This window comes from Notothenia coriiceps, unplaced genomic scaffold, assembly GCF_000735185.1.
Source record: "Notothenia coriiceps isolate Sejong01 unplaced genomic scaffold, NC01 NC01_scaffold00035483, whole genome shotgun sequence".
Lineage (NCBI taxonomy): Eukaryota > Metazoa > Chordata > Actinopteri > Perciformes > Nototheniidae > Notothenia > Notothenia coriiceps.
In genome coordinates, this window is record NW_011368184.1 from 133,644 (window position 1) to 156,501 (window position 22,858).

Sequence of the window (22,858 nt, forward strand, 5' to 3'; positions counted from 1 at the left end):
GGATGTCGTGTGTCGAATCTTTCGATTTTCCCCGGTGTGTGTGTGTGTGTGTGTGTGTGTGGTGTGGTGTCGTGTGGTGTGTGTGTGTGTGTGTGTGTGTGTGTGTGGTGTTTGTGTGTGGTGGTGTGCTGTGTGTGTGTGTGTGTGTGTGTGTGTGTGTGTGTGTGTGGTGGTGTGTGTGTCTGTGTGTGTGTGTTGTGGTGTCGTGTGTGTGTGTGTGGTGTGTGTGTGCGTGTGTGTGTCGTGTGTGTGGATGATAGACAGCACGAGGTCTTGCTCGCAGTCAGTAATCTATGGTCCTCTGTACTTAGCTTACGGTCAGAATGTCCTACCTTCTAGATGTCCAAGTTTGTGGTTCATCACTCCCGAGACTTTTGGGTTGTTGTTCTAATACCTACATTTTAGTTTTTTATTGTGTGTAGTGATTTACTGCTGTACGTGGAACCTGACGGGTCTTCTTTATCGACTCAAGAACCTCTTCAGGAGGCGCTTTGGCGTCGGAAACTGACTCGACGAATAAGTATAGTCCGACGGCGATAAGACGGACCGGCTCGCCTCGTATAGACGGTCCCTCTGGTCTCGAACATCAGCCCGACACAGGCGGTAGGGTCCTCCGTCTCTGACCATCCGACAAGTGGGCTAGACGACAGACTTTTTGTAAATGGTGTCAGTCTAAATACGTGCTGTCGCAAAACGAGAGAAAATTTAGGTACACTTTTCATCCGCTAGTGTCGTAGGGTTTGTTGTTGTATGTCATTTTATACAACAACGAACAAAACCACTCTAGGCCGCAAACGTAGACCACGTTAACCTGCACCTCGATTTGTTTTTGTTGCTTCAGGCATTATACAGTGCTCGCTCACTCAAGAATACAGCCAAAAGTCGTCTATGTATAATGGACCACGACGCCCACTCTCAGCTCTGTCGTGTCCGCCTCTAACCTTTAGTGCAGCATCACCATACCAGAGCCGTCAAACAGTGCTCTCCTTTATGCTAATGTTGCTGCTACAGGAGTGTGGTACAAAATCACTTCTTATGTAAGCACTGTTCTCACTGTGTACAATTTGTACTTATTTGCATTGTGCCTGAATGCTGAGAGGACGGTGTTGTCGCACATGGGTGAAATGACAAACTGACATTTAAGGATCTGTGATATGACCATATATACTTTGAAACAATATGTTATTAACTACTGTCAGAAATGTTACAGAACAATTCAACTTGACTGAGTGTGAATATATTTAATGGATATGTAGGTGTGTTGCAAATCATGAGAAGGAATTATCCATTATTTTATTTAAATATACATTTTGCAACAATGATATAACGTTTCTTCATTTTTAAGTAATTGAGTAACTGGACAAAAACAGGCAAAGAGTTTCAAAGTTAAAGCATGAAAGTTCATTCTTGGCGTTTGAAAAAAAACATAAGCACTTCCAAAAATAGTGCCAAACCCATATGTTAAAGTGCATTTAGGGTAATTATTCCTGTCATGGGGTTCTTTGCCATTTCCAGGACAGCTGAGCAGGCATTAGCACGGTATCCGTGGCAACAGTCTGTGTATATCTATGGCAATCCTTGTAACACCTGTGCTGCGACACCTGCAGCCCGGCTGTGAGCTGTCGCCGGAACTCATATATAATACATGTCAGTAGTTGGAACAAACTGTGTTTCTAGTAACGTTTGCTGCTTTTGTTTTCAGTACAAAATGAATTTGTGTGAAAGAAAGGGAAAAATAATGAATAGTTAGTTATTAGATCTGTTTGCTCCTACGCTTCAAAACTGTTTTAAAAGTATTTTCTTAAGATAAAAAGTCCTGTGTTACCTTGAAATGGAGAATATGAAAGCTAATAACAATGGATAATAAAATACCTTTATGTTTTGGATTAGGGCCAGAAAACATGGAACTGTTGCTGGATTAAATGGTTGTTCAAATGACATAAAATGAATTAAATTGTGTCTGTAGTTGATTATTCATTATTTAAACTCAAAAACTAAATGTATCATCTTTCATCGTCCAGAATGCAAAAAGATTATTTTTGGATTATTCTTTTTTATTATCTGCCACAAATAATTATACATAGGTTCTGCTGGGATTCAAATAGACTAAAGGTTTTTTTATGGTGTTGAGCACAGCACAGGTAGGAGTTGATCTGCTTAGCTTGGCCTGAATGGTTAATCGTTTCGGTGACTAATCATGTCTGTGCCCTGCTCAGCTCTGCATGAGGGACAGACTGGACCACAGGGGCTCTGTTATCTTACCAGTTGGCTTAATTGAGACAGGAGGGTCTCACTTATAGTCTGCAGTTTTAGTCTTTGTTCATATGTATAAATATCTAACATTCAATGATTTTGTAACTTTTGTGATCTCCTGCTGTGCTGCTTGTTCCAATTAAATTGATATAAAGTGGAGATCTTGAACCAACACAAAGTTGTCTCTCTAAATTATGAACATAAACAATTCAAACAAAACGAGAGAGATGACATAATGTTTTAGTTCCGATCATTGACATAGTTTGGAAATGTAATCCCACTAGTCAGGATTAGCACCTGGCAGAGCAAGAGGCATGTGTCGGGTGATACAGACTCAGGGAGGGAGGACTCATTCACAGCGGGGGAGACGTCTTTTTGTGACACATAATGCAGCGCTTTCATTTGAGCAATCTGTGCCGACTCGGAGTAGGTTTATTTGTTCTTTTTCTATATTTTCTTTATTAGTTTGTGGGAGGCTAACAAAGTTGTGAATCATGCTAAAGCAGGAGGTTATGCTCTAAAGCTTAAGCATTAAGGTCAGGTAAACAAAGATCTGAGAACAGGCTCCAGCCCGAGATGTACACGAGAATAACCCTTCCAAGAAGTGTTATAGAACATGTTTTCACTTACTTTACCTCCAAGGAGAAGCTGAAAATGTCATTTGTTATTCTTTAACACTGTCTGTTTCTCTCTTCCCTCTCCAGTTGGCTGAGTATCGGCAGAGAAAAGCTCACGCGGACTCCCAGAAGCATCAGAAAAAGAAAAAGAAAAAGAAAGCTGCGGAGGACTCTGAGGGGGACTCTCAGGGACGAGTGGAGGGCGAGCCGGATCAGTCTGTGGGAGGAGAAGAGATCTCAGGCCGAGGACGTGATAGATCACAAGAAGGGAATGAAGACCCCCCCACCAACGAGTTTAGTTTCGCCAGGACGCTGCGGAGCGGAGAGACGGTCAAACATAACCAGACCTACACCATAGAGGTACGCACCTTCAGTTATTACAGTCCCCTTTATTTATTTCAATGCACAAGAAAAACACAAAATAAGGTAAAGGTGCAAAAACGAATTTATGAGAAAACATTTGAACATTTCCTGAAGGGCATTTTGACATATTGAAATAGTTACTTTTGTTCATTGAATAGTCCAAACCCCAAACATTTTTTAATTTAATATCAAAGAACGCTAAGAAACCCAGTGAATGTTTACCTTTGGGAAGTTGAAAACCAATAAATTCGTTTTGGAATTGTTGCTTAAAATATATGACAAAATATTTGGCAATTCATTTTCTGTTGATTGAGTTATCAAATAATTGACTGATAGTTTAACTTCAAATACATTTTCAATGTTTGAATGTAATCATAAAATGTTGTAATGCATGAAATGGGAAGGTGAAAAATGTGTTCATTTATTTTAAGATGAGATTATGGTTACCTAAAATGCTCAAATAAGTCTTCAATTATCAAATTAAGAACACACTGTTGCATCCTGAATTATACAAAACACCATTGTTGGTGCTGACATCTTAAAGTGTCCAAAGTAATCTACTGGTCTAACATATTGTAAAATACATCTTCTAAAAATGTTTATTTTATGGAATGAATTATAAAATGATCAGCTCATTCATTTTTAATGCTAATTAAAAAATCAAGTAACACCAAAAATATATGAATTCACGTCAGCAGAAGATCCCTGCTAAGAATGGTGTTTCAAATCTGAAGGTTCACTGTCTGTGTGCTTTGAAACAGCACTAGCATATTTCTCTCAGTCACAAACAATTTCACAAAAGATGAATAATGTTTATTCATGAATCTGTCATTAATTGTCTCCAGTGAAAGGACACATTTGAAGCCTTTTTAAAAATGAGCGTTCCTCCGAATGCATTTCCTCTGTCTCTAATGCTGCAGTCTGATGTAGTCTGTGCTTCTCCTGCACCAAGAAAGCCTTTCAACACAAGGCATTTGAAGGCTTCACTCTTTCATCATTAACATGCACTGACTGTGAAAGAGCCTATGAGAGAAAACACAAGCAGTGATAGATCTTTGTTAAAATGATCATCGTCCTCTCCAGAGTTTTGTTTGTCTCCTGGAGCCAAATGAGCCGCTGTAGCTGTCATGACAACCGGTCCCACTGAGAGCGCTGGGCAGCGATGTAGGAATTTAGGCTGGAAAATGAATTGTTTCCTAATTTCTTCAGAATTGTATAATTAAGTGTTTTCTTTAATGAAAAGATTCAGCTGGAGATGTCTTGCTTTTCTGAGTCACACAGCTTAACTCAAAAACCGACATTTAAAAGTAACTAATGAAGGAGACCTTTACCACTTTATAGAAAGAACATTTCTAAATGACATTTTTTGTAATCAAGCACACACAAGAATAACATTTCCAATAGCAAAACCATTAATTCATTAATAATTACTTTGCTTTTAATTGAGCCCTCATAATTAGACTAAAATGCACAAACAATCTTATAACTGAGAGCCTGCATTTCGTATTTGAAACTTTGTATCCCAACAGTATAGATTGGACTTTTCAACGTGTTAAATACTTTTTCTGCAGCATGCATCCGGTTTAATTTGTCAATGATACATTTTGCCTGGAGGAGGCTTCATACTTTATTATATGATGTTTAAAAACAGCACTTGATGATTAAAACTCGACTACTGTGCTGAGAGACAAGATTTCCCTATGGAATATTTGATATTTTAAATGTTGGTGCAGTGCTGATTTGTTGTCCTGTGGGTTGAACTTTTAAACTTCTTAGTTTTTAGTTTGCTTAATACACTACAGACCAGTACTTTCATCAGGCATGCTGTTTGAAACTTTAAAGGGATGACATTTTATGTTGAGGCTTCTACAAATTCATTAAATATCCACAAATGCTACCGTGTCTCATGCAAGCCAAGCCCGCTTTCATAATGCAACAAATGGTGAGTCAGTTTAATATTCTTTGTCGACATCGAAAGTAGGGCTGCTCGATTATGGCAAAAATCATAATCTCGATTATTTGGGTCAATAATTGTAATTGCGATTATTAAATGCGATTATTCATTGACTTTGAAAACATCCATTTATTGGAGAAAAATATGTGAACAGTATGTTTTTAACAGTTGATTACCCTGAACTTTAAGTATAATTCAACTGAAAAAAAAAAAAAAAGATTATTTAAAAAAAATAATAATAAAAAAATAATCATTTTATTTCGATTACGTTGTTTTCCTAATCGTTGCAAGCCATAATCGTAATCGCGATTAAAATACGATTAATTGAGCAGCCCTAATCGAAAGATTTTAAGAGCATAGTTATTATTTGGTCTGTAAGCTTTACAAACATACCTGACCTTATAACCTGCAACACATTTCATTCAGCAGTCTCAACAATGGCTCTGATAAATAAATATTTCATAGAAAATAAGCTATTTAAAAACAGTTTGGAAAACAATGTGCACATATCTGAGGGCTCTTACACTTTTTCCTCTCAGTCTCTTTTATCACCGCTGTGCAGCCGTTCTGGACCCGCTGTACACTTGATGCGGTACATGCCCACTAAACTTCCAGTTGCCATGGAAACAAACAATTGCCTTTTAAACAGGATGAGATGCGTCGGCCTGCGCGACCAATTCCTGTGGCCTTGCAACACTTTTTCTACAGACCTTAAGGTTAATTTAATGTATGAATGATGTGTTGCACAGAACATTTTTTTACTTCCTCTCTGTTATAAAAGGCTGTGGAACATAGAGCACTGAGATGTATTATGTAACACTAACAACGTAACAGACTGAGCCATACACACAGTGAAATGCTTTATGCCTTTTTACATCGTTCTGATCCCAAACTAACGGGTTCGAGGTTTGTCAGTGACGCTGCTTTCTGTTAGCAGGAAGCGGTTGCTGTGGAAACATAACCACAGTCTTTCACAGCTCAAGTAATTACAAATATAAGTGTGTTGAATCATAGAGGACGCCTTAGACAGCGCCAGCGGCAAGGAAACTTCTCGCTCTCGTTCAATGAGGTTTTGACATTGTGTTCACGTGTTCTGTTCTCCGTGCGCGTTTTCTCTACGATCTCTAAGATCTGCAATCAATTCCTAGTAAAACTCTCCCTTTCACCGCTCGTGGGCCACATACAGTTGAAATGTATGACCCTTGAATTAACTCTAACATAGAGTTGAATAGTGGCCGTCATTACTCAGTGGGAGTGAGAAAGGAGCTGTGTGATGGAAGGAGGTTAGGCCCATATGTTAATGCTGAGTGCCCACAGCAATAGGACATCATGCAGGCAGTGTTTATCAAACTGTTCAGATTCAACATTTTATCATGTGCATTTTGTGGAAGATTTCTTGAAACTGTAATCACTACATAGTCCGGTTTTAATTTCACAATAAAAGATTACACATATTTAAAATGTTTACTGTTTATTTGACTTTGTTTATGCTCAATTGTGATGCTTTGTCTGTCATGTAAAGTACTACTACTTACGTTTCCTGTGAACAGATTGAAATCACTTTTACGTGGCTCATATTTTATTATTTTATTCAACATTTATCATTACTTTTTTTAGTTTTTTAAAATTCAGTACTGATTATATTGTCTTAATCTCCTCTGTTGCAGCCGGAGAGTGAAGTGTCCACGACGGCTGAAGATTATTCCTCAGAGGTGAGAGGACCGTTCTGAAAAAATGTATCATCATACCGTTAGACAAACCCCACCCCCCCCCTTGACTTCAAATTAGGGCTGGGGGATCATTTGATATGATATTTTAGTGTCTTTTTTAACCTCGTTCACAATACCTTATCTCCCATTTCTACAATAGATGTTTTTTACCATGCCAAGTTTACATCGATGCAACTTGCATATTGAAGCATCTTCTAGAAGGGCTTCTGGAGATCCATATTTAACTACCAGAGGATGCTTTTGTTGATTTTGTGAAAGTAAATATTTGTACAGCTTATTAGCCATGTAGACCTTTGTTGAATACTGTAGTCTTTCAGTACACCTCCACACATTCAGACTACTAGCTAGGTTATAACACATCCCATGCTGGTATGCCTTTGGTGGATAAATCACAGAAATCCAACCACAGACCCAGCCACTTATTTTCCAGAAAATAGGTGAAACGTGTTCCCTTCTGCACTTTGAGTGGAATTTTGTATATCAAATCTGATACATAAATGATGTTATTATCAGTCAAATGAAGGATATTCATTCTTGTAAAAATGTGACTTCTATTAACTATCGTCAACAAGGAACATCTGTTATCTAAAACTAAACACAGAAAACTTTGAATCCTTGATTTAAAGGTGATTTTAAAACCAACATTTCAAAACATTTGCCCAAAAAACGAATCACCAGACTTTAGCAGTACTAATCTACCCAATTAAGACCTTGGAAACAATGTGGACTTCTCCGTCACAGCTCCTATATCTTAAAGTTTGGCTGACAGCGTTCTGAATTAACAGGTGAATGGGTGCCATGAGGAGATGACAGAGAGCCTGATGATGCTTTCGAAGGATTTTGTCTGGGTACAGTAATCTGATCAAGCAGCTCTTTTGGCTCGGCTTTCGGCTGCTGGACGTAACTGTCTGTTTGCTTACACTTTAGTCCTCTGCAAGATTTCCTATAACCCACTAACCAAGCCTGTTTAATGCTGTACTCACTAAACCATAACGTTATGTGTGATAGGAATTTGAAAGCTGTATCGTAGGGAAGAGAAGTACACATCTTTCTATGTTATGAATGACTATTTTGAAAGCACTAATGGCTGAGCAGTTTAGGATGGAACAGGGCAGTGTGACATTTTAGAAGTGTCAATTATTTGTGAAAACTGGAGGACAGTCCTCTGGGAGAAATGGAAGAAGAAGAGATGAAAAAAAGTACTGTGAAGAGCTTGAAGGAGAGAGCACATGGGGGGGGTTTATAAAGAGCTGCTCTCTTTAGATACACTGAGGTTATACTTGAACAGGGGAGGGACACCAAGGAGGTGCTAATCAATAAAGGTGGGATAGCTGGGGAGCAAAATGACATGCCAGCTGCAGTTTGAATTACACTGATATGTTAAGAAAGATAATAATGTCAGAAGTTATTTATAAACTGAACTATTCTTATAGTATAAAAGTGTTACCATAACTTAATGTTTCATTGAAATATGCAAAATGAAACCCATATTGATCCACTCTTTAGGAACAATTAACTGTGTCTTAGTGAGGATTTTGACTTGTGTGTTTTGCTATGAATAATCTATAATACAATCCAAATACTCTCTGTATGAGGGCTGCAGCATTTATCTCTACTGTTGCATATTCTATCACATATTGTGAATTGTATATATTCAATATGCTTAGTGTTTCTTGACTGTCCCTAAAGACACTGTCTCAAACATGAAGTCCATCATCACAGGACTACAGTTCCCTTGATGTTTAGCCATACAAGTGTTCTGTGTTAAGGCTGATCAAGTCAACCTAACTTTTGGTACTGCTGCATGAATTAGCTTTTCTTGCCTTCAAGAAGGTCTCTGTCTGAAAGCTCACTTAAAAACATATTATATATACAGTGCAAATGTATTTCATATTTGTCATTACGTCTGATAGTCTGTAGCTCCAACACCAAAACAGCCAAACCTGATACCACGTGAGCGGCGCTGTTTTTATCCTCAAAATTATTCAAATGAAATCACTTGGTGTGGGATGAGACATTTAATTACTGCTTAAATGATATGAGTATCATGAGTATTCAGCACCAATGCAAATGCCTTTCGATCTTAAATTGAAAGTGTGATAATTTTGCTAAACCTACGACATCTCTTGTTTTTTAAACAGTATAATGTGCAATTTCAGATATTTAGTTGAATCATTTTTCTTGCAGGCCTTAACTCACGCTTACAGTACTAACAAAGACTTTGCCTAAATGGCCTTGGGTTATTGGAGATGCATTTTTACCCTTATCTGTAAAGCAATCCTTAGCAGAGAAAACCATTAACACATTTATTGAACTTTCATGTGGCTCTTGTAACTAACTGCTGTTGCCTTACGGTGGCGAATAATTGCTAAGCTCATTCCTAATGGCATTACCAAAACCCTGTAAAAAGAGCACATTTTCCTACTCAGGAGGAGGTGGAGCCCCTGCGACAGGTGACAAAGGGAGGAACGATGGAAGAGGAACTAGCCGCAAAGACCCAGGCAGTGGAGGAGCTGAGTCGAGAGCTTGAAGATATCAGATCTGCCTTTGGCACAGAGGGAATACAGCAGGTACATTCATTACCCGTCGTTGTTGTTGTTGTTGTGAAAATCAACGAGTATTTTCACACGAACACATCTTGCATTTGGTTTTGAATAACAAATGGTCACCTGTCATCCATTTCCAATTATTTGTCATACTGCAATTCCATCTGTAGCTCTCACTGTCTACAATGAAATGCCGAGAACTTGTTTATTCCTCCCATCAGAAAGCCCGGAAGGTTCTTTCTGATGCTTAATCCTTTCTCTGCTCGGTAGCATCTTGAAAGCTGTCTGTAAAGTGATTTTACTTAGTTGCATTTGACCTTACTAGCTTCAGGACTTTGAGGCGGCTCTGAAGCAGCGAGATGGCATCATCACGCAGCTCACAGCTAACCTCCAGCAGGCTCGTGAGGAGAAAGACGAGACCATGAAAGAATTCCTGGAACTGACGGAGCAAAGCCAAAAACTACATATTCAGTTCCAGCAGGTGGGAATGTTTTAAGTATAAACTACTATGTTATATTAGCTATTCAGTCCTATATTCCCTAGCCACTACATGTCATTACACTATTATTATTATTATTATTATTATTTTTGTTCTACTCCTTGTAGTCCATGTTTTAATTAAAAACGCATCTGTTTATGGGAAAATCTCAGCTTCAGGCGGGCGAGACTCTGAGGAACACGAGCCACAGCAGCACAGCAGCTGATCTTCTGCAGGCCAGGCAGCAGCTCACGCAATACCAGCCGCAGCTGGAGGAGCTCCAGCTCAAACTCAGTGAGATGGAGACGGTAAGAGGCCTAATGTGAAGCTGCAGACATCTTTTAGACATGTAAAGTGGTTACACAGTATGTTCTCCAGGTTGCCCCTGCTTAAATGAGAATTGTTTATTTGCAGTTGGGGAGAAGATCAGAAGAATCATTCCTACAAAGAATAAATGAAAAGGACCTGCTTATTGCTGAACAAGACAAAGTTATTATGAGTCAGGAGCAGTCGCTGACAGAGATAAGGACGGTAGAGACGTCTTTTGCACAAACACTGAAAGAGAAAACTGAATTAACTGCAATAATCACAGAGCAGGAGCGGTCATTGACCCTGCTCAGAGAGGAACTTGTTCACGTGGCACGGACTACTGATGACAATATTACAGGCCCTTCAGAGAAAGACCTGATCATAGCAGAGTACGAGCGAGTCATTTCAGAACGCGACTACTCTCTCACCCAGCTCGAGGATGAGCTCGAGTCCTCTGAAAAACATCTGTGTGACCTCAAACAGCGAATGGCTGCAAAAGAGGCAGAGTTTGAACGATGCATGGATGAGTCGGAGAACAACAAGGCAGGCTTAGAAAGCTGTAAAAGCAAAATGGAGAGATGTAATTTAGACTGGGAGAAAGATCGGATTGAGTTAGAAAGCTGTAAAAGCAAAATGGAGGGATGTAAATTAGACTGGGAGAAAGATCGTGTGGAGTTAGAAAGCTGTAAAAGCGAAATGGAGGGATGTAAATTAGACTGGGAGAAAGATCGGATTGAGTTAGAAAGCTGTAAGGGTGAACTTGCAACCTCCAGACAGAAAGAGCGAATGTCATCTAATGAAATCATGCAGCTCATGGGCACAGTGGAGGATCTGCAGAAGCGTAATCACCAAGGTAGCCTGTCGGAGGGCGACACAATCCAACAAATGCAGGAAGAGAATGCGAGGAACCTCGAAATTCTCAGGGCAGAGCTGGATGAGATGTACGGCGAGCAAATAGTCCAGATGAAGCAGGCGGTTAATTTGCAGCATGCAGCGAAAGTGGATCAAATGGTCGAGCAACATCGTGCTGAGCTCGAGCTTCTGAAATCTCAACAGCTGTCTCAAAGCTCCACTGTTAGCACTGAGGTGGAAACACTCAATGCTAAGACTAGGGAGCTTCAAGAGACTTTACAGCAATCCCAAGCAATGCAAGACAACGTCAGACATGAGCTAAGCCAAGTCAACCAAGAGAAGTTCAACCTGCAGGCCAAGGTGGAGGGTCTCCTCCTAGATCTACGTGCTGCTACAGAACAAGTGGAGCAGGTCTCCAAAAGCCTTATCTCTCAGGAAAGCCATCGAGGTGAACTGCAGCGCCTCCAGGAGCACATCGACAATCTTAACAGCGAACTGGATGCTGCTCAGGAAGCGGCTGAGGAAGCAGAAATAAAACATGAATCGGAAACGACCAATTACAAAATCAAGTTGGATATGCTGGAGAGAGAGAAAGATGCTGTGCTGGACCGCATGGCCGAGTCACAGGAGTCAGAGCTGGAGCGACTGAGGACTCAGCTTCTGTTCAGCCATGAGGAAGAGCTCACCGTGCTTAAGGAGGATTTGCAAAGGCAGGGCTTCCTAAACACGGAGAACCTTCTCAACGAAGCTGCTATCAAACACGAGAAAGCTCTGGAGGACCTGCGCAAGGGTTCTGAAGAAGAGCTGCATCTGTTACGAAGAGAGAGGTCAAGTTTTGCCACAGAGCGGGATGAGCTTTTCCACCAAATCCTTGGACTGAAGGAAGATCTGAAGATGGCTTTGCACAGCTCCAAAGCAGACAAGCTTCTCCAGCAGCTCCAAGAACTTCAGGTAGAGATCGAGGAGCTGAGAAAGGGAGGAGAAGAACGAGTTCGTATGGGAAATGAAATTCAGTCATTGCTAAAGAAAACAGAGCTGTTTGAAAACCAAACAAGAGAAAAGGAACGTTGTTGGGAAAACAAATGGAAAGATCAGGAATCGGAAAAACAGACATTGACAGAATCTAATCACACTTTGAAAGAAGAGTTGGACTCCACACATCTGACAATGGAGACACTCACAGCAGAGAATAATCAAAAACAACAACAAGTAGTTCAGTTTACTGAGAAAATTGATAAACAGAGGACTACTTTCTCTTTTGCCGAGAAGAATTTTGAGGTAAACTATCAGGAGCTGAAGGAGGAGTACACATGTCTTATTGAGGCGAAAACGCAGCTAGAAGAGAGGACTCTGAAGGAGACACTTGAGTTTGAGGCAAAAATCTCCAGCCTTCAGTCACAGATTGGCGAGCTGAAGGGTCGCAGCAGCAAAAGGGGCGCAGCGAATACAGACACATGGGAACACGCTGTAATAGAGAAAGATACTACTGAGTTAATGGAGAAGCTTAATGTTACTTTGAGTGAGAAGGAGAGCCTGGCTGCAAGGCTTTCCGAAGTTACAGAGAAACTGATGTTTACCGCGAGCAAAGTGACACAGCTGGAGAGAGATCTGCTCAAAGTAAGACAAGAAAATGTGAAAGTCATCGCGCAGAGTGAAAACCTGGGGAGAGAGCTAGAAAAGAGAAAGGAAATGATAAGAAAGCAAACAAGGGGGCAAGGAAAAGCTAAGCTCCAGCGTGCTGATGAGTCAGTGTCTTCTGAGGACCATCACCTTAAGATTCAATCTATGCAAGAAGAGACGAAAGCTCTTCAGTCTCTCTCACGGGCAGCTGAATCCGAGAGAGACAGCGTCAAGCAGACCTTTGAGATCCAGAACCTTTCACTGGCTCCTTCTCCAGCAGCGGTTCAGTCGGTAGGGGAGGTTGCGGGACCATCCCTGCCGCTCAAGCCCACCGCCTCAGGGTCAAACAGGCGCAAGAGACGGCAGAAGACGAAGCAGGAGCGCAAACTGGGAAGCGCCGGCACAGACTGCAGAGAAGAAAAGCACAGGGAGGGGGAGGAGGAGGCAGTGTTGGAGGAAGAGGGAGCAACAAGTGCTGCAGAGCAGGAGACGCAGCCTCAGATGGAGAGCCAGGTTTTGCCATGTTCACGAGAGAGGGCCGGTAAAGAGGACTCCACTGACGGACATCAGGGAGATGGATGCACCACACGGGTAAGCACGCACTCAAATGCTTCCACTGCAACGCTACCTTCTTCTAAATGACTTGTTTGAGTGAGTGATTAAAAGGCTTTTCAGAAAGTGAGCTCTACAAAGGATGAATAGTTCAAACTGATATCACATTCACAATTAATGCTGTGATATTTCATCAAAGATGTGGGAATAGCATTCATAGCTATATGAATCTCTCACGAAAAGAGAGTATGACTGAGGGGTTTCAGCTCTGACATGTTTTCCCTCCAGTGACTAACGGTCATGATTGCAGACTGCCTGAGTGTCTGCAGCCTTGCTCTCCTAGGTAGCATTCAGCAGCACAGTCATACATATTATGTTTTAAGTTCATGCATTCAGAGACCTTTGCTGTGTGCAACTGTGGGAAGAATAATGGAGAAGAAAAACATGCGCACACATTTCAGCCTGCACACAACAGTGCCAAGACTTCATCGATATTCTGCTCATTTCTACTTTTAAAGGAACACTATACCATATTTGTAATCCTTCCATTCGGCTTCTCCTCAAACTGAATATTATGTTGCTTTCGAAAAAGATCTGAAAACCAAACAAAAGAATACGCTCACCCTCGGTATTCTGCGTTCAATTATTTGACATTGAAAAAAATATGTACATTGTAGTTTCTTTCCGTCCTACAGGGAGTGAAAGGTTTTGAGGTGAGAATTGATTTTACCTCCGTCACTTCTGTGTCAGTGTCACTTCAAGATGTGTCTCATTTACACCAGACAAAGGATACAGTACAGTGTCGGTCTGCCATTTCATGTGTTTCATAATGTTTTTATCACCTGTAACATTACAAATGGTCCAGACATTTCTGATGTCTTTTCAAGTAGAAAAATATATATCTTTAATTTCTACGTATCATTTAAATCAGTGGTCACCAACCTTTTTAAGCCAAAGATCACCGACCTCGGCCTAGGTGAAAGGCGAGATCTACCTATTGCAGAATTGAGTGAAAACCATACAATGCTTCCAATTTGAGGCCTTTTATATAGGCTAATTGCATTTGAATTACTGTTACAATGAAGGCTCCATAATCAGCTCACGGCATATAAGCAGGGGTAAAGTGCTATTTGGGGGCGTACCTCACCTCCTCCAGGGTGGTCCTCACCTCCTCTAGGGGGGTCCGGGGGGNTGAGCCCCTCAGTCTGACAGGAGAGGACTCTCCTCCAGCTTGTTGTGGAAACAGCTCCTTATGTCCGTTAGTGCAGCTAGCTAACCAGATGCTAACATCACGGTCCCCGCTAGCACCGGTCCCTCTCTCTCCCCCTCTCCCCCTCTCTCCCTCTCTCTATCACACTAAATGTGCTATTGCCACACACACACACAGAGCCGAGCTTGAATGACACAAGCACACGTGTATTTCCATGCAACTCTCTGATTGGTCTGGTGTCTTGCCTCTGTTGCGTTCACTGAANTCCTCTCCTGCTGATGTTCAGGTGTATATCGGTGTGTAGTGTCTCTACTTTAAAGAGTCCTCTCCTGCTGATGTTCAGGTGTATATCAGTATGTAGTGTCTCTACTTTAAAGAGTCCTCTCCTGCTGATGTTCAGGTGTATATCAGTATGTAGGGTCTCTACTTTAAAGAGGGAAACCCCCATAAAGCAGAATAGGGCCTCTTTAAGTCCACAGTTGTTGTGTTTAGATGAACGATGACGCTGTCCATGGTGCTGAAAAAGCAAAGAATAGTAATTGTGACTTTCTCTTTCCTTTCCTTTTGTCAGTTTAATATGATATATATAAGATTCTCTTCATTATACATCGTGTAAAGACAGACAGCATACTTTTGGTGCATGACAGTTATTTTGGGGGTATTTAATTTGCCCACCCACCGCTACACTCACACACTCCTGATGAAGCAGATTCATAACACAACTTGTCCATTCAGTCCAATAACACAATGCAGATTGAGCCGTTGTATTTGAAGTATTACATGTTCACTTATCATCATAGAGAAGACAATGGAGATCTTTACTATTTGAACTTTAGATTTTGTAATGGTAAAAGTTTATTAAATACGTTTTTTTATCTCATGAATGTTTTAGAAAAAGATTTGTGACTTCTTATTCGTGCCTTCAAGTCATTTATCAAATAAAAACACCCACAGATTTACAGCAAGCAGCTTCTCAAGTGCAACGATTTACTACTTATGTCTCTTTTCCTTTTGCTGAAAATTGATTATCTTTGGGTTCAGACAAGAAAACTAATAAGCAGACATCCCATTAGTGTCTCAGATAATCTCATAGACAGTTAACACATTATGTTCTGACGTTCTTCAGAGATAAGCAACACTTCAACTGATAACTACTTGATGGATATGGATTGGGATCGTGTCCATTAGAGACCTCCATTAGCTTCTTTTTTCACAAGATGTTGTGCATGATGAAATATACAACCAGCATAAAAGTAGATCATTCAAAGTGTCTCTCACACATGGCGTCAAGTCTAACACGTGAGGTGCATAGCTGGAAAAGAGACCTTTGTGTGCTGCAAGTAACCCTTTAACGATAACGCAGTGAAAGGCACAGGCACGCTGAAGACATCCTCCAAATATCTCTGACCTCCCTCCCGTCATATGTGAGCCGCTTGATTACAAAACATCTGATTCAACAAGTTCATGACTTTAGCAGTAAGAAAGAAAGGTTTTGGCACATTCAACACATTGACACAAAACATATGAACGTATATCCCAGGGACGTCTTGGCGTGGCTGTGTTGACGTGTGTACAAACATTACATATCATTTAGTGTTAATCGTGAAATAAAACAGTGATGATAAGAGAATACATTTGGTGCTCAAGCCTTCTCCTTTTTGTTTTGTCCTTGGCTTGATCTGGAAAGAGAAGAAGACACTGTCCAGTGAGATGGAGAGCTTCCTCTCGTCAGTGTTTAGATCCAACGATATATGCAAAGATCTTCTGTTTGGAGGCAGCTCTGGATGTGCAGCCGTCACATGCTGCACAGAAATGTTCTGCAGCAGCCACTGGTTTAAGAAAAGCATCCTTCCTTCATCCATGCAAGCCCTCATCTCTAATATTCTCTTAAGGATACATCGTGTAAAGCCCGTAGACAGATGGCACCAAAACATTACTTTACGAAACCTTTGAAGTTTATGAAAAGTGTAATATAAATACATTTTGATTTGATTTACAGTATTTACCAAACAAAGATGAGACAATGACAGTAACGGTGTGTGGACCCTACTTTTCTCTGGATACACTTTGTGTGGTTTCTTCCCTCCAATTATCCAAGTGAATATCATTATTCTATCTAGCCGTCTCACTTAATGAAGACTCAGAGATCCTCCTCACTAACCCAACGTTACAGTGTCTCCACGACATATTTCATTAGACTGGGTAAAGGCCATTTTGGAAGAATATAGGAATAAGATTTGGCCAAAATGTGTCTATTTCTGACCGAATCTAAAGGTGGAGAGTCTCGTTCCATGCCTAAAAGTTAGATAAATCATCAATTAAAAATATATAAAGTGTTACATCTGCCCTGGTGTGTTCTCGGGCTTGTCTCACGATGATAAGACGTGTCAATGTTGTGACATATCGTTAGGAATAAAAGGCTTTTCTCTGTTCATATAATAACTCTATCTCACCTGTCGATGCTGGTAACGCACAGACTCATGATGGACGCGATGCAGAAGTAACCACCGTTTTAAAAAGTGCCCTTTAGAAGAACCCTAAACCACAGGGAGCCTCCTCACAAACCCCACGTTTTCTAAATATCTTATTTGACTGCAGTGACGGCAATGTTTGCAAGAATATGGCGTGAAAAGAGGGATGAGATGAGATGAGGACCAAATGTGTCTCTGACCAATCTGCACGTGGAGAGTCTCGTTGCGTAAAAGCTGAATACATGTAATATGAAATCCCTCATCTCCCCGCAGCAATCATCGCACAAATGTGGTTTGAATGAACCGTCGTTGTTGGGGTCTGATTGGCTGCTTCTCGCTTGTAATGGAAATCATGATTATCAGAGAATTGAAAGCTATGATGGTATTTAATATATAAATAATACATTTCTGTAAGCCTTACATGTGAAGACAGTAGATCTATTGTACTCGAGGTAACTGACCCCTGATGACCCCTGATCAAAGTCATGTAGTGATGGCACCGTAAGTAGCTCTACTCATCTCATTGTACCTGTGTAATGACAATGAAGGATTCTATCCATGTATTCATTGTAAGTGTATAAAAGCTCTCTCTTCAGTCTGAGCACTCGGCTGGGGACACATTGCTCTTCTTGTTGTTTGCCTCTTTTGAAAAAGATTAAAGAACCAGACATCTCTTTCTAGTTGATTTCAAGAGTTTCTGTGTTCTGAATGAACCGTCCTGGCAGCGTCTGATCGGCAGCTTCAATCTTTATCTTGATTTTTTGATTATGATATTGTTTTCTTCACGGCAGCTTCACGCGTCGCTCTCCGGCTTCTCCACCAGCTTCAGAGCCTCGTGCATGCCGGCGGCCGACAGCTTCCTGTTGATGTTCCTGTAGCGGCACCGCAGGAGGTTGCTGTAGGTGGTCCTCAGGTCGCGGTTGAAGAAGGCGTAAATGAAGGGGTTGATGAGGGAGTTTGCGTATCCGAGCCACAGCAGCGTCCTCTCCAGCCACAGAGGGACGCAGCTGCACTCCACGCCGCAGATGAAAGGCCGCGCGGTGGAAACCAAGAAGAAAGGAAGCCAGCAGAAAGTAAAAGCCCCGACAACGATTCCCAACGTGGCCGCCGCCTTCTGCTCACGCTTAAAAATGGACTGGTTTTTCCTCTTCCTGCGATCCCCAGTTTTTAAGAGGCGAGAAACCCGTGTGCTACACTCTTCCTCCACTTCCCGTTGTAGCTTCAAAGCCGCCGCCACACAATCAAAGCTCTCTTCTTCTTCTTCCTCCACGTTCTCCGTCGCTTCAACGCTTCCCGGTTCCTCCGATACATCCACACGGTGACCGTCTTTTCCTCGTTTCCCCCCACGGATAGCCTCCCTGGGGAGAGAGAGGGTTTAAAGTACACACATCCTTTACTCAAGTAGAAGTACAGATACTCATGTTTAAAATACTCTGGTGAAAGTAGAAGTACTGACTATAAACTTCTTTACTCAGTCAAGGTCAAAGAGGCTTCTGAAATGTACTTCAGTAAAACAGTACCCAGTACGCAGCTGGTTTTTAAAAGAGTACCTGGACTCCCTTGTATATTAATTAGATCACAATAATGTCATTTGAATAGCTTCAATGAACTGTTTTTCCAATGGTGACCAACGGCCACTGCAACGGTTTTCGCGATGGGACCCTCCTTCTTTAGAGAAGACAGGAAATGATGGATACACGGATCGGATGCTTCAAATCAATAGGCACGCCATGACTCGAAGCAAATAATGTCACGCCACCAAAACACACATTCAGGGACTAAAAAGAACCAGCCTCGTTGGAAATGAGAGAAGTAGGGAAAGGTACAGGGTGATTGAGCTTTCAACATGCTAAAGAAGGTAAAAGTACACGGTATTTTGGTGTTCACATGTAAGAAGTAGAATAGTACAGGTATTTGGGGGAGTTCAACATGCTAAGAAGTAGCAAGCTACAGGTATGTTGGTTCAATGTGAGAAAGTAGAACAGTACAGCGATATTGTGTATCAACATGTAAAGAAGGTTAGAAAGTACAGGTATTTGCTGTTTCAAACATTAAGAAGTAGAAAGCTACAGGTATTTGAGGTATCAACAGTGTAAGAGTAGAGCTTTACAGGCGTATTTTGCTGTTCACATGCTAAGAAGTAGAAAGTCAGGTATTTGCTGTTCAACATGTAGAGAGGTTAGAAAGTACAGGTATTTGAGTTCAACATGTAAGAAGTAGAAAGTCACAGCGTTTTGTTTCAACATGCTAAGAAGTAGAAAGTACAGGTATTTGGGGTTCAAGCATGGTAAGAAGTAGAAAGCTACAGGCTATTTTTGGGCCTTCAACATGTAAGACAGTAGAAAGTCAGGGATTTGGGTCTCAACATGTAGAAGCTAGAAAGTACCAGTGTATTGTGGCTTCAACATGTGAGAAGTAGAAGTACAGGTATTTGCTGTCACCATGTTAAGAAGGTAGAAAGTACAGGTATTTGAGTTCAATGTTAGAAGTAGAAAGTCAGGTATTTGGGAGTTCCAACATGCTAAGAAGTGAAAGTACAGGCTCATTTGTGTTCAAAGTGTAAGAAGGTCAAATTAAAAAGTTGTCAGAAAAACTAGCGGAGTGGAGGTAAAGGTACGTGATTACAAGAAACATGTACTGTAAGTACAGCTAACTAAAGCTAATTTGCTACTACCACACTTCCCCCTGCTGTGACATAATACAGAGCGGAGATACCCTCGTACCCCCCTATTCTTTATTCTATCTTTGCGTCTAGAGTATTTTGCTGCTCCACTCCTCTGTCACCTCTGCTGCGGGAAACAGGGTGATGCGGCTGTGGCTTGGCCGGCCGCTGAGTTTGCGCCGCCTCTGGTGATCCGGTTGTACCATGATCAACATGACCGGACATTTGGGGATGTAGGAAACGCCACCGCCGGTGGAGTACACCGCGTGATATCGAGGGTCCGGGACTGATGAGACAGTTACCGTCCGTCGTTTCGGTTCTGCGCGGCCCGGTAAGAGAGGAGGGAGGGTGATGGAGGCGGAGAAGGAGGCCACACCGACCGAACCATCTGTAGCCATGCAGCAAGCGGGTCTTGACGCACTGGATACGTGAGAGTTGGTGATGCCAAGATACCTTGAGGAGAGAGAGAAAGGTTTTGGGTGTGAAGTGTGCTGTTAGAAAAACTCTCCACTGCATCCCCGGGCTTGGAGCTTGAATCTCAGGATCCATGTACCTCGTGACCCCTCTCCAGAATGGAAGTAGTCGATCACATACAGAGCACCTCAACCTCGTTCCTGCAACAGTGTCCTTTCACATGCTGATATCCAGAGAGAGGGAGTTCCTCAGTGACAAGATGGAGGGAAATAGAAAGCAGTATTCAATGGTTCTACTTCAGATTTTAGCTCCACGGTCAGAAATGACGCATGCTTGTCATATGTCTCTCTCCATAGAGGCTGACTCATCATGTTAATCACATAGGTCATCATATGCCTCAACAGTGCCTGCATGCTCTTCTAGGGAATTCACACATCCTGTCATGTTCACAGCTACAGTTGATACCTTTGTTATCATGTTGGGCTCTTGATATTGGGAAGAGGACATTCAGTACTGTTTCCCGACACTTCTCTATCATTAAAGCGTTAGTCTTGTTTGTACAGCACCATTGCTTAAGACACAGAGGCAAACCTCAAACGGCTTAACGTGGCAATTTAAGCACATAATAATTAAAAAACAAACGAAACAAACAAAAAAACAATTATAAAAGCGTTAAAAATAATAGGCTCGCGAGCTAAAAAAGTCGCAATGATACAGGGAACGGTCAACGAGGATCTCAGTATAGCGCTTCTTTAGACAATAAAGATTTTGGCCTAACAACACATGGGCGGCAAGAAGTGGATATTTACCGCTGCTGACAGTAGTTTTTGATGTATGGAGTTAATAAAAGAGATATCAAAATCTCTATAAAACTTTGACTCTAAAAAATGAAACAAATGAAAGAAGAATTTGGACCTGACCTTTATCCACATGTTCAGTTCGTGTTCGTGAAATGTATTAAAATATGAGCACATTAATGTTATCATTGGGTTATTTGCACCTAGATTCTGAAACAGCTGATTTCCAGAAAACTTGGTAATACGCATGCTAAAAAAACTGTCTTAATGTGAGTAAATAACTGGTAGAAATGTCGCGGAGCTGATAATCTTTAAGGTTAAACTAAGCATTGACGCTATTCACTTGTAGCCTTAACTTCCCTCTTGTATTATTGCTTGGCTTTCCTTGAGCCTGCCTTTTGCCTCTCGTTGCTCGTAACACTCGTTAACGGTGCTCTGCTGTCGATTACTAATTAAGTTATTCTGATTCAACAAGGTGCGCTATCGACGCTCAACACGATATCTGTGGGACTTATGCACGACCGGGCTGAACCCAGGAAGTCCAGAGATGCTTGAGAATTATCATGTACCCAGGAAACCTGTCACGTGTTAAAGGTCACCTACTCAATGCTGTGTTTAGGGCGCAGCATAGGGTTCTTTTTTTCAGGGAATACCAAATATCATAAGTATATAACAACAACAGTGTCTATGACAGTGGTTTTGCGCCTCAAAACCCAACACAGATCACACCGCAGTTCTAGCCCACTGCCTCATAATCCCTCTATTGTCCCACTTCCTGTTTTCAGTGGCTGACTTTGGCGGGATAAAGCTTTAAAACAAGGAAGGGGTCTGGAGCTCACGCCGGGACCCCGGCAGCTACCGTCTAAACTAAGACTACTGCCGTTGATGAAATGCCATAATCATGGATTATCAATTATCGTCTGAAACAGTTGGAGCTCAAGTTTTCTCTCTTGCGGTTATACCACAAGGTGAGTTCCCTTTTTACTTCCTGCTTCTTCACACACATGCTCTCAGTACAGCGTCTAGCTCTGAGTGTTAGCTGCATGCTAATGTATAAACACCCCATATTACCGTCAAAGAACAGTCGGCCTTGTTTCTGATAGCAACCTTTTCTGATTGGCGCGTGGGTCCACATTTCAGATATTTACGGTCATATCGGACGCAAGTCTGGATCGCTCCGTTGTTCCCCGTTTTTAGAGATTTTTGGGTACGGAGAAAAGAGAGAGGGTTTCTATTTTCTGAACGGCTGCGTGAGTCCCCGACACCACCTGGAGCACCATTGATGTTATAAAAAGACATCCACAAAGTGCATTTTGCATAATAGGTCCTTAAATAAAAGAGCCCCGGTTCTGGAGAGTCATGGATTATACACGGTGGAAATCAGGATACTAAAAAAGTGAATTCCACTCACAGATACAGTTTCTAAAGATTTGTGGATTACCTGAGCAGATTTACAGTGTTAGTAACCCTAAACAGATTCACATAGTGTTTGTTGTAAAGGACAGATGTTCTCTCTTCTGCTGTCAGTGTTCTGTAGGAGAATACTGTCAAAGTGAGCAATCTATACTTTACTTTCTAATCTGCTTTATGGTTTTCACTTTTCTTTGTTGCCGTTTGTTCTGTTTTTTACTCCTTTCATAACGGAATCAAGGACAGAGAACCCATCAGCAAAGGCCTCACATAGTCTGATCGCTCTGCAGCCCTTTGTCTACCCATAAATCTTTCTGAAGGTGCCCTTGAAATCCTCCTCACAAAACCCACTTACCAGTTGTTCGGTCAATTACTATTACCCTGAACTGGGTTAAAGGCATTTTTGGAAAGAATACTAGGAATTAACATGTTGCCACCAATGTGTTTCTATTTCCGGACGCCAATCTACACGCGGAGAGTCTCGTTCCACTGGCGTTAAACAGCTCTGGAGACGCATAAATCCGATAAATGGCCCAAACTGCGATATGACGTGTTTTTATCGTGCCCTTTGTTTGTTCTTCTGCTCCTGTCAGGAATCGAACAGTGGCCGGCCCCCTTTG

The 22,858-nt window shown here is 41.5% G+C and overlaps 1 protein-coding gene across 6 annotated transcripts in view; it reads left to right on the plus strand.

The window, feature by feature from the left end:
* The window catches only part of akap9 (A kinase (PRKA) anchor protein 9), an 85,746-nt gene that overhangs the window by 6,981 nt on the left and 55,907 nt on the right, over nt 1-22,858 (plus strand). For 5 of the 6 annotated variants that reach the window (XM_010791469.1, XM_010791470.1, XM_010791474.1 and 2 more), the window contains exons 2-8: nt 2,958-3,230; nt 6,855-6,899; nt 7,703-7,765; nt 9,347-9,487; nt 9,789-9,944; nt 10,115-10,249; nt 10,356-13,313. In XM_010791469.1, the coding sequence (XP_010789771.1) occupies nt 2,958-3,230; nt 6,855-6,899; nt 7,703-7,765; nt 9,347-9,487; nt 9,789-9,944; nt 10,115-10,249; nt 10,356-13,313 (3,771 nt within the window). The remainder of the gene's footprint in view (nt 1-2,957; nt 3,231-6,854; nt 6,900-7,702; nt 7,766-9,346; nt 9,488-9,788; nt 9,945-10,114; nt 10,250-10,355; nt 13,314-22,858) is intronic. The other variant, XM_010791472.1, reaches the window with a different exon arrangement.